Below are 12,139 nucleotides of genomic sequence, written 5' to 3' on the forward strand. Positions count from 1 at the left end.
TTTCTCATTGAGAGAGAGGCTAAACAGTTGCACCCTTACTTCACAGTAATAATTATTTGGCCTTTAAATTCATCATTGTATCTCTGATAATTTTGTTGTAGCTGTGTCACTCATGTGATATCACAAAGACACATCCCTTTGCTGCTGACTTGACAATTCTTGAGACTCACAAAATGGAGTCTGCTCTTAGACTTAGTTTTTCTGGCATTTGACTTCTCCATCCAACTCTTTGCATTTTCCTCAGGCATGCTACAGTCTCAGTCATAATTATATCTTTTCTCCTGTACGCCTGGAATAGGATATGTTTCAGTTAAACTCTCTTTCTCTTTTTCTCCCTGGTGGAGCTGCAAATAGCTGAAGGACCTGGATTATCTGTCCTTATATCCTATAATTCATTCACAGTATATGTTTTACTGCCCTGCTTGTTGGCCTGGAGCTAATATTACACAATAGAACATGATGTATCAAGTAATTGCTCTGTAGCAAGCCATGAATGACTTGTTTTCTCTTTTCTCTATTCCTTTCATATAAGCTTTTGGAAAAGTTTTTAATTCCATCATTGATACCTTTTCTACTTTGATTGCTATGAGGCGTTAGTACCATTTTTGTCATTATCAGTAATTTTTGAAGCAAATACGTACAATGATTACTGCTACCTGGTGGTGCTTAGATTCATTTTTTGTAGCAATGAGTCATACTCAAGAGATTTATCTCTGTTGTAAAATATGAGTCTTATGAATGATAATGTGTACTTTCCCCCTTTACTTTCAGACATATTTTTACCTCATATCACTTGTTTACACTTAATTTTTTTAATGTTCTGTGCTGAAAATTTGCCTGAGCCTTCATGTGCCTTTTTATAACCTGGATTGTAGAGATGCAACACCATAATTGTGCAATATATTGTTTGGTACAATCAATGATTATAAACAAGATTATAAACTAGGCATGACCAAGGCTTGGGCATGCCTAGACTTATTGTTACATGTCATCAAATTGCTTCCAAACTATGAAGAGTGATAGAGTTTTCAAGGCATTTGATATATCAGGGGAATAGTTTACTGTTGCCACTTACAGTACCAGTGAACTTCTACGGCAGTGTGACGATTTGAACTCAGATCTCCTTAGTCTTATTCTGTCTAGTATTATCACATTGCTTCTCATACTTAGACTCATGCTTATCATTTGCTTGGATTCAGATTTTAGTATGTACAACTGGACTGGTGGAAGTGGATTTTCCACTCTTAGAATCATAGGATCATAGAATAACTGAGTTGGAACTGGCCTATAAGACCATCGGATCCAACCCCCTAATCCAAATCAAAGCAGATCTGACAGATGGTTTCCAATTTTCTCTTGAATGACTCCAGCCGTATCATTTCCCCATCCCCATTGAGTAGCTGAGTCACTCTTTCTTTTCTTTGCCTTTTGCCATGCACATACATGAAGAATGCTTTTTTAAAAAATTGCTTTTACCATCTCTTGCTCATTTCAGTTTTTGCCCTTCCTAATGATATCCCTGCAATTGTTTGCTATTTGTCTGTACTCTTCCTTTGTATTCTGGCCTTCTTTCCACTTCTTATATTCGTCATTTTTTGTTTGTTTGTTTTCAGAGCCTCTCTGAGCTTTTTGTGAAACCACATTGGTCTTTTTTTTTTTTCTGTCTTCCATCTTTTTTTCTTCTTGGAATTGTTTGTAGTTTTGCCTTTAGAATTTTCTTTTTTAGAAACCTCCACCCATTTTGGAGGGAGATTTTGCAGTCTTCTGAAAATTCTACATAGTGGGCATGCACTGTGGAATAGCTTGTGGTATGGGAGGATGAGGGAGAAGGGGCATCCATGAAGATGCCCCTTTCACCTTTTCTCAGTTCCTCTTGCTCCATTATAATGCTTACTGTATATGTTTTAAAAAGCACAAAAAACACACCAATGTGTTTTCTATTTGTATAAAAATGTATCTTAGACAAATTGGCATCCCCCCTCTCTTGTGAACCTAAGTAAACACATGTCAGACACAAGAGGACAGGCTAATTGTGTTGCAGAGTGTTGAACTTCTGTTAACATTCCTTTTTGCTATGCAGCAGAAATATAGATATTCATGGGGGAGAATACAGGTTCCCCAGAGGCCACCCTTTTTTCATTTACTGGCACTTAAAGTGTCGTAACTCATTTTGAAATATTTGTAGGAGAAAAAAATACTTATTACTTATGCTTGAAATTACAGATTTGTACATACTGCTTTCCTTATTGCAACCAACCCAACAGATCAATAGTAATCAACTGCCACCAGCCAATGAAAGAGGGAGAGACAGCACTCAGCAGAGAGGTGAGGCTCTGTTTGAATTGGTTAGTGCTGGATACATAATCACTCCAGCCCAGAAAACTCAGTCCCAGTCACTCAAATTACAGACCGCATGCAAGGTTGCAAATAAAATCCAAAGAGTTTCAACACGCAAAACATTTGTTTGAAAACTGTGGCAGTTGTCCATTCTCACAACACAAGCAACAACATAACTGACATAAGTTCTGACTGATTACAAGCAATGTTCAATGTCTTGTGAAGAATTGGTGTTCAAGTAGGAATATATGGAAGAATTATATTTCCTTTGGGAAAGAGATGTTAAATATGTGGAATGTGGCCATGTCTTATAGCCGAGGTTGTTAACTGTGTTTAAGAAATTATTTTTAATTTTGTCCCATCATTCATTTATTTTCTGTCTAAGTTACTGGAAGTGGTTAAAAGCAAGAAGGCCCTAAATTGCCTGAGAGCTCTGAACATCACTTTTGACCAATTAGGATGCTATTTCCCAACCCTCTGAAAAGGTTGCAAATTTCATTAGTCAACAAACGCTTCTCCTGTACTTTAAAAGAAGCCTTAGGGGAAGCTGTTTTCATATAAGTTAAAATTAGATTTGGTGTTTTTAATAAGGTCAACTTGAATATTGTAATGGTGTATTTTAATACAAAATGCTTTCCTGCAAGTTGATAAATGAACCACCAAACACCACATTAAAATTGTATCACTTTTATGGAACATTTTGGTGGCAGAGCTGAGGAGAAGGGAAGAGCTTGCTTAAAGTTTACATTATATAACATGGCCATTTGTTTGCCTACTCTTGAAATGGACGAAGAATGTGGTTTGAAAATGCAAGCGATAATTGAATGATAGAGGAATCTTTCAGACCAATCTTTTGGGTTACAGGTTTGCCTTCAACAGGGCATAATTTGGTATGTGCATATCTTTGTACTTTGTACTAGCCAAAATATATTAGGCTACAATATTAGACAGGGACTATCAGTCATAGAAGAAAACCCTTTGCCGATCAAGAAATCTTGACTATGGTAACACGTGCTTCTTCAGCAGACATGCTTTTTAATGTGAAAAATGTGTCCGAACTTTAAGTGGAGTATGCTCCTACATGAATTTGTGCAATGGTTTCTCTTGCATATGTTATGTGTTTCTTAGGGTAAGGATGGCAAGTCATGTATATAAAGTGAATGGAAGTTGTGGAGTGCATTTGTATCTGGATGGTGCTTGAATGAAACAGTGGGAGCTAGAAGTGTTGTTGGAAAGAAGTGATGTGAGTAGCTGGAAAGAAGCAGGTGAAGTTTTGGTTTTGTAGCACACAGAGTGTTATAGCTGATATGATATCTGGGAAAGATCATGAGGGAAGACTGTATTTTTGGGGTTAAAATTAAACCGGATTGCCCTGTTATCATTGTGTCGAATGTAGCATAATTTTCCTTTTTATTCAAACCAAAGTATACCACAATTTAAAATCATGGATGTATACAAAATATAAAGCTGGCTGGATAGCTCAGTGGTTTAGATCAGTGGTTCTTAACCTTCATTACGCAGGTGTTTTTGAACTACAACTCCCAGAAACCCCAGCCAGCAGAGCTGATGGTGAAGGCTTCTGGGAGTTGCAGTCCAAAAACATCTGAGTAACAAAGGTTAAGAACCAGTGGTTTAGATATCTGGCTGAGGAGCCTGAGGTTGGGAGATTGATTCCCCACTGTGCCTTCTGGGAAAAGAACCACCATGTGTGGCCTTAGACAAGCCACACAGTTCAAGGACATCCCCAGAAGAAGGGAATTCTGAGACTTCTCTACCAAGAAAACCCTGAAAAAGGTCACCATAAATCAGAATTAACTTGACAGCACATGATTACCATATTTTTTCCATGTATAAGACTATACTTTTGTCTAAAATCTTTAGAGTAAAAATTGAGGGTTATCTTATACATAGAAGTAAGCTGAGGAGAGAACAAAAATAAGTGGAGGGGAAAGCAGGGATCAAAGTGATCCTGCAGGGCTTTGATCCCTGCTTTCCCCTCTGCTTGCTAAGCCCCACCTTAATTTTGGGTTAGAAAAGTGGGGGTGTCTTATACATGGGTCGTCTTATACACGGAAAAATAAGGTATATTATTATTACAGAACATAAAGTCTGAACAAATTTAAAATGTTAAAATAATTAGACTGTCTTTGACCACATGTGGGCTACTTCAATAGCATTATCTCACCCATTCTTCTTTAGACATCCAGTGGGGCATAAATCGCATGCAAATGTATGCTGTATTGATTGAATTCACAGAAATTTGTCCTGCATTCAAGTAGCCCCCTTTTACTTGATTATTTTTTGATCTTCCTACTTTGCTTCAACATCAGTTAAGTGACTTCCAGATAGTCCAGCCAGAATCTTGACCTGGGGGGAGACAGTCTTCAGCATTCATCCATTCAGCAAGGTATGTTGTTTTTGCTGTCCATAGATTTAGCCTAGATGCTTTGGGTTCAATATTTCAAACTTGAGATGTGTGCAGAAAACTTTACCTGTCCTCTAGGGGTTGTAGTCCATTAAGTGGATGAGTTTGGTGCTGTATTACCTTATTCTGTTTAATATTTGCTAACACCTCTCAATGTACTTCCAGAGGAATAATGCCAGCTAATAGTTCAGATTTTTTTTCAGTGGGGTAGGCTACAGGCAGCCAGTAATAATCCTGTATGATTCATTAAGAGCTACCTCCACTGGTTTGATATGAGCAGATTTATGACATACAACACTAGCATATTCTGTTGTGGAGTAGCACAGGGACAAATCTGTTGTTCTTATTGTTTGTGGGTGTCCACCCCTGTCTGACCCAGCCAGCATCCTAAGTATGTTATTTCTGGTGGCAGCTTTCTGTTTGATTTTTAGATAATAATTTTTGGTAGATGAGGGTTTGATCTAAAGTGACATCCAGATATTTTTTTGGGTAGGACAGTGTTCCAGAATAGAGATGGGACTATTCATATACAAATACATTTTTGTATTTGTACGCCACTCTTCGACCTTGCAGTGAGGCTTGTCCTTCCGCCTCCTACCAGGAGTGGCAAGTGGATCGCGCGCTGCAGAGCCATTTGTAGAATCGTGCTGCCCATGTCTGTGGTGCATCGGTGACTGGACCATCCAGCCTCATGGGGCTGGACCCTTGTTAATGGCACCTGTGAAGGGATATTCATATTTGTATATGAATACCCCATCTCTTTTCCAGAATCTTACCTCTCCAGCTAACTCAGAGCTTCCTTTCTGCATTTCTGTTCTTTAAATGGAAAGCACAGGTTTGTGGTTGGTTTGTTGTTTGTATAATATGAGCAACAATTTTCTAATATAGAGGTTAACTGGTGTCAGTGGCCTCGGAGGTGTTCCTCTGGACTTTCAGGGCAAGGTTATCAGCATTGATAAAACTCCTGGAGTATGAGAACATTGGTTGATCATTTGTGTAAATGTTAAAAAGTAATGGTGCCAGAATGCTACTTTGTAGGAGAAGATTCCTTTGATTTCTCCAGGAATTGTGCCTCCCTTGACATTCAGCAAAAAAACTTTCATTTTGAAGTACAATGATGACCATTTCTGTTAGTCCATTATCTTTAGTTAAGGAGGCAGAGTTTTTTCAGCAGCAATTGAAGGTGGACAGAATCATATGCTGCTGTGAGCGTGACAAATGTTGATTGGGTTATTTTATATATTTCAAAACCATTTTCAGTCTGGTATCCATCTAAGGATAATAACTGTAAATGCTTGATTAGTAGTAATTAAAGGGATCTATATGGATCTCATGTGAAAATAATGTGTTTTATGAGACAAGGTTGCAAATATCTGAGGCTTCCAGTTAGAATCCTTCCTGAGACATGGAAACAATCCAATAATAAGGAAGGCCAGTATTGGCCCAGGTCTGAGAAAATGCTGACACTAACACTGTGCTATAATTTGTCTTCCAACTTTCACTCCCTCAAATTTGAAGAGATTTTTTAGCACTTGGCCTTAGATTAGGGGAGCTTTGGAGCATACAGGCACCCGTAGAGATGACCATACTGTTAAATACAAGACATGTTCATACATTCTTTAGCTACCTTGTAACTATGGTAACTGCAAGAATCCTGCATCTTACTCATGAGAAGTTCTCAAAAAAATTTATCCTTTGAAATCACTTATGGCAATTGTTCTCCTATGAAATTGAATGAGAATGGTGGATCTGGAGAGGTTGTTGACTTCAGAGCATGGGAAAAATTGTGGGTTTTTGAACTATAACACCCAAGAACCTTCAGCCAACCTGAGGATTCAAGGTGCCACAGTCCAAAAAGGCAATGTTTTTATATTCTGGTATATTTTAGACTAGTTTGGCATTTCAGGCCTCACCAGTTATCTCAGATATACAGGCCACTTCCTTCCTCACCCACTTCCTAAAATCTTTTTAAGAGGAGATGTAAGAAAAAAAACCTGGGACCATATGAGCAAAGGATGAGAATGGACATTTAGCTGTAGGCATCATCTCATCTTCCTTGCAGTGTATCACCACCTGCCTCTGAACTATAATTTTTTATTGATTGCTGTAAACTCTCCCTGCTTTTGCTTTATCTTGTAAAAGAAATAGCATTGTGAAACAGAATGTATAAGTGGTCCAACATTGAAACAATAGCCATATCTAAATTCTGGAATAAGGGACATCATCTGTTCAGTCAGGTTCATGCCTATTAAATAAAATCAAAAGACAAAAAAGCACCTCTAATTTCTGCAGAATCTGTTTTCTGTAATGCATCAAAATATACAGTATATGGAATGGAAACTTGGGGACTGAAACAGAGCAGTATCTTTCATAATTTCTGCTGTCTGTGTATTTTGAACTTCTCAGGGTGGGAGTGGGGTGGATTTCTGTATAGCATTTGATTATATACCAAAGCACAGAAGCATAGTTTTCTCCCCTGATTTTTTTCAAGTGGTCACTGGGTGAATGCTGGTGTTACCTTTTCCAAAGGAGATCTGAGGTAACCGGCAAATTAAATTTCCTCCTGCTATTTTTCTATCTGATTTTTTTTTGTTGCAACTGGTATTAAATACTTTAAGTATGTTATCTCTGTATACACACCATTGCATTTAAAACAAAAAATGAAAAGTGGTTATAGAGTTTCCCCCCCAAATAAACAAATAAAGAATAAAATTGGAAAACAAGGTTAAGATTCAGATTTCAAGTAAATCTTCTGTAATCTGATTTCCCAGTCGTAAAAGATGGAAACAGGGTGTTTGAACATTAAACTTTACAAATATTTAGTCTGCTAATTGTTGCATACCATTTATTTGATTGTCTCGATAATTTCTGTATCCTAGGTAGTGATATTAATATGTTCTAGGTTATTGAAAGCTCTGCTTAAATCACATTGGAGAGGGACTATTAATTATTCTGATTGTGGGGAGGATTTTGAAAATGCTTAAATCCCATCTTCAGAAGCCTTTTTAGGAGCTTAAACCACTTACTGCAGAATAATCCCATAATTGGGTCTGAAAGCCCTCAAGTCATGATGAAGTAATTTGAACTTCACCCAGGAAAGCCAGAGGTACTGCTGTGTAAAGTACTTGAAGAATTTCAGTGATAAATCTTGTAGAGAGCCAGTGAGGTTAGACTTTGAAGTTAGAAGTGTCTTAATGTGTAGTTTATGCATTGCATCCAATGAGATATGACCCATGTTCTGCCTTTAAAGAACGGGCGATTGCAGTCACATGTGGAGCACTTAACAGATAGATGAGTGATGCATAATGTTGGAGTGTATCTATTCTGAAATCCAGAGGACCTTTGGATTGACAAAAGAAGTGTAACACTATGAAGCACTCCAAATTCCACTGTTTTGTTTCTGAAGAAAAATGTGTTTTAATAGGTGTAGGCATCCATCAGTCTCGAGAGACTATGGCAACGTGCTCTGTATGCAGGTCTTGGAACAGCATTTAGTGTGGCTGAGAAGGCCAATTCGAGAGTGGCCATCCCTTCCACACTGAATACAAATACAGTGATGCCTCGCATAACGTTTGCTTCGTTTAACGTTTTTTTCGCTTAACGTTTATTTTTTCAGAGTCAGATTGTGCTTCGTATAACGTTTTTCCCTATGGGCGATTTTCACATAGCGATTTTGGGACCATGCTTCGCTTAACGTTTTTTGTTTTAGGTCCCCTGCTTCACTTAACGATGTTCATTTTTTCAATTACAAAAGTGTCTTAACATGCTGAAAAACGGTTTTAAATGCTTGGAATCGTTAGTGCACCTTCTAAAATGTGTGCATACTTAATTTGGCGTTGATCTGACTTTTCGTTAATTTTTTGTGAATTTTTTTCTCCCCCATAGGAAACAATGGAGCTGTCAGATTTTGACAGCTGTCAAAAGTTGGGGGGAAAAATTCACCATAAATTAACAAAAAGTCAGATCAAAGCCAAATTAACTTTTGCATCCGTTTTAGAGGGTGAAGAAGCTAATCCAAGCATTTAAAACCATTTTTGACCCTTTTATGACACACTTAAATTTGCAAAAATTGACTTCGCAAAGCCATTGAAATGTATTGAGTCGGCTTCAATACATTCCAATGGAGGAAACATTGTATCGTTTAACAATGTTTCCTATGGGTTTTTTCGCTTAAGGACGCCAATCCGTGCCTATTGGAACGGATTAACCGGTTTCCAATGCATTCCTATGGGAAATGGTGTTTCGCATAAAGTTTTTTTCGCATAAGGGTTTTTTTTTTTGGAACCAATTAAAAACGTTATGCGAGGCACCACTGTACAATTTGTCCCCTGTCCAGCTCCCTGGTTTTGCTGGTTTCAGGACTGCCTTTTTGCCTCGGCCTGCTGGACAAGTGTCTCTTCAAATTGGGAGAGGCCATGATGCACCGCCTGCCTCCAGGCTGAACGCTCAGAGATCAAGGTTTCCCATCTGTTGAGGTCTATTCCTAAGGCCTTTAAATCCCACTAGCAGATATCCTTGTATCGCAGCTGGGGTCTCCTTCTGGGGCAATTTCCCTGCACTAATTCTCCATACAGGAGATAATTTCGAATCCGACCATCAGCTATTCTCATGACATGCCCAAGCCAACGTAGACGGTGCTGTTTCAGTATGTTTTAATAAATGGTGAAAGATTTTACATGAACTATTTGTAATATAGTTCCCATATATATCTGCCCCAAAATAGGTCACACTAACTTTAGTGTCAATGGACATAAAACTGTAACTTTAAAATTCTTCAGCTGCCACACAGCATAGATACCAATGTAATGCATATATATTCCAGGAATGTTGGCAGGTCTTTGGGTCTGAGTCCCAAGTCCAAGTCTTTACTACCAAGTCCTGATTCCAACCTCCAGGCATGAGTCCCTATTTTTTTTAAAAAAGCTTCCCCCCCCCCAGAAAAAAAAGGAAAGGGTGGATGGGTTCCAAGTTGTGAGTTGAGCCCCAGCCATTGAAAAACAGACAAACCTCAACTTGAGTCGCTGAGTCAAGTCACCAGTGCAACTTAAGTCTTTCTGACTTGACAGAATGTTCCAAGATTCAAGTCCCCATCCCTGATATATTCTGCTTTTAAAATGTAAAGGCTCTTAGAGAAGCAGGACATAGAACATAAAAATTTAAAAAAAATCAGATAAACTGTAAACTTACAGTTCAACTCCAGCATCAGAGATTAGCTGATGACCTTTCTAACAACAAAGAAGATTTATAGATATAGGTTGTTGTGGGTTTTTCGGGCTGTTTGGCCATGTTCTCAAACAGCCCTGAAAACCCACAACAGCCATTGGATCCCGGCTGTGAAAGCCTTCAAGAATGCATTTATAGATATTCCCCAGGAAAAGAAAGAGGGGGGTGAATTCCAAGTCAAGAGTAGAGTCTGAGTAACGTGGTGGTGGTGGTGGGGAGAGAACCAAGTATGAATTGAGTATGAATTGAGTCACCTATGCTACTTAAGTATGATTTGACAGCAAGTCCCCATCCCTAGTAGGCATAGAAATCAACCTGTTCCAACAAGCATGTGAGTTGTCTGAGGACAAGCTGGCTGAGTTGCAGGTTAAAACAAAGGGCATACTCAGTCCGAAGCATGTCATGCTGAAGGAGTTGTGAAGTTCCTCACCTTTGGAACAGTCTGCCCCCAGAGATCTGTCTGGCTCCCTTGCTGGGTGTTTTTAAGAGCAAACTTAAGACCTGGCTCTTTAGGCAGGCTTTTCCTACTGTCATCCCTTGAATATTTTTCCCATCTTGGACTATATTACTACTCTTGGTTTTTTTTATTTTTTATACAAAATATATTTTATTCTATCTATTATTGTTAGCCGCCCAGAGTAGACATCGGTCTAGATGGGCGGGGTATAAACAAACAAACAAAGAAACAAATAAATAAATAAATAAATAAATAAGATGGCAGGCCACTATAAATTTGTGTGCAAGATGGTGGCACCGGGCAAGGACTTTCTTAAGAGCTTGTGCAAAAGTTGTGCATAGACTCATCACACAGGAGGAGGGTGATAATCACATGGCACTTGATCTAGTGGTGTAGGTGTAGATCCTGACCAGGCTGAATGGATGTTCTTCTGGTGTTAGAAAGTTTGCCTAACATAGAGTTACATGTCCATGCCAATGCAGTTAGCACTGGGCCTTTGAGTATACTTTTAGATATGCTGGTGTGCTGAGGGTTGAATAGGTGACAGCTGGTACTGCCAAGGATCTCACGTTCTACCATCTTTCTCCCCTCCTGTGGGCAGAGGACCCAGCAGGTGAGCAGCTCATGGTCTTCAGGGGCTAGTCTGGTGGATATATAGAGAGAGTTAACACTGTCATGACCTAAAGACCTAGGAAGGAAACAGGTCCAGGAAGTTATCCCATGAGTGTGCTAGTCTTTAAATATACACCAGGACTGATCTATAAATATACAGCCAGGAACCAAGGCTGTGGGTGGGGCTCATTGTTTAAGAGCAAGAGAGCTGATCACATAAGATTCCTTCCCCCTGCTGTAGTATGGGTAGTCTCAATAAGGATGGATGGCTTAAATAGATCAGTAAATTGCACTCTGTCTCACTTCTTTATTCTGCATTAGGGACAATGTGAACTTTAGTAATATATGATGTGGTAAGAGTTATCAAATTACAGTACAGTAGATGGTTTTAAAAGGGGGATAGACAAGTGCATTGTGAATGTTGTAAGTCAATAAAGTCAATGAGACCAGTTACTAAGAAAGGATTCACAGAACTGGAACCTTAATATATCATATTCTCAGTCTAGCAGATTTATTAGATTTGACCTCATTCTTGGCAACTCAAATGGCTTCTGTGGCACAAAACTCTTTTCATTGCTTTGGAAAGTAGATATGCTATGACTTCTCCTGAATAAAGATAGTCTGGCTGTGACTATCCATGGTCCCGTAACATCGAATTTGGATTACTGTAATAAGATGTACATGGTGCTTTGGAAACTATTTGAGGGTGTTGCTGGGGGGAAAAACAATGCCAAAATATTACTTCCTAAAATGAGAACAAGAAGATATTTCACCAGGTTTTTTTAAACAATCCCAGAAGCTATTGTTCTTCCAGGCAATAATCCAAAATTCTAGTCATAACTGCGACATTTTTTGACTGGCACATCTCAAGGGCTGCTTGAATTTGCCCAGACATTAGGATTCTAAGCAAAAAAAGAGAGATATTTAATGTTCTTTTGCCAATGGAAGTAATGTGGGTAGGGAGCAAATACAAGGCCATATCAGTGCTCCCTCCCAATGGATGCATTAGATGAGGACCTTTTTGGATTAGACAAAGACCCTTTCATTCGATCAGGTTTCTTGAATGATGTTTCAATAATGGCTGA

General features: G+C 38.7%; 1 protein-coding gene across 39 annotated transcripts in view; it reads left to right on the forward strand.

Moving 5' to 3' along the window:
• PTPRT (protein tyrosine phosphatase receptor type T) overlaps positions 1-12,139 on the forward strand; it is a 716,634-nt gene that overhangs the window by 303,196 nt on the left and 401,299 nt on the right. The window contains exon 1 of one of the 39 annotated variants that reach the window (XM_078393175.1): positions 1,057-2,325. The exons of the other annotated variants lie outside the window; for them this stretch is intronic. Within the exon in view, the coding sequence (XP_078249301.1) occupies positions 2,208-2,325 (118 nt within the window). The 5' untranslated portion in view covers positions 1,057-2,207. Of the gene's footprint in view, positions 1-1,056; positions 2,326-12,139 lie in introns of those variants that run through there. 39 annotated transcript variants of the gene reach the window in all.

Source organism: Pogona vitticeps, chromosome 4, assembly GCF_051106095.1.
Source record: "Pogona vitticeps strain Pit_001003342236 chromosome 4, PviZW2.1, whole genome shotgun sequence".
Classification (NCBI taxonomy): domain Eukaryota; kingdom Metazoa; phylum Chordata; class Lepidosauria; order Squamata; family Agamidae; genus Pogona; species Pogona vitticeps.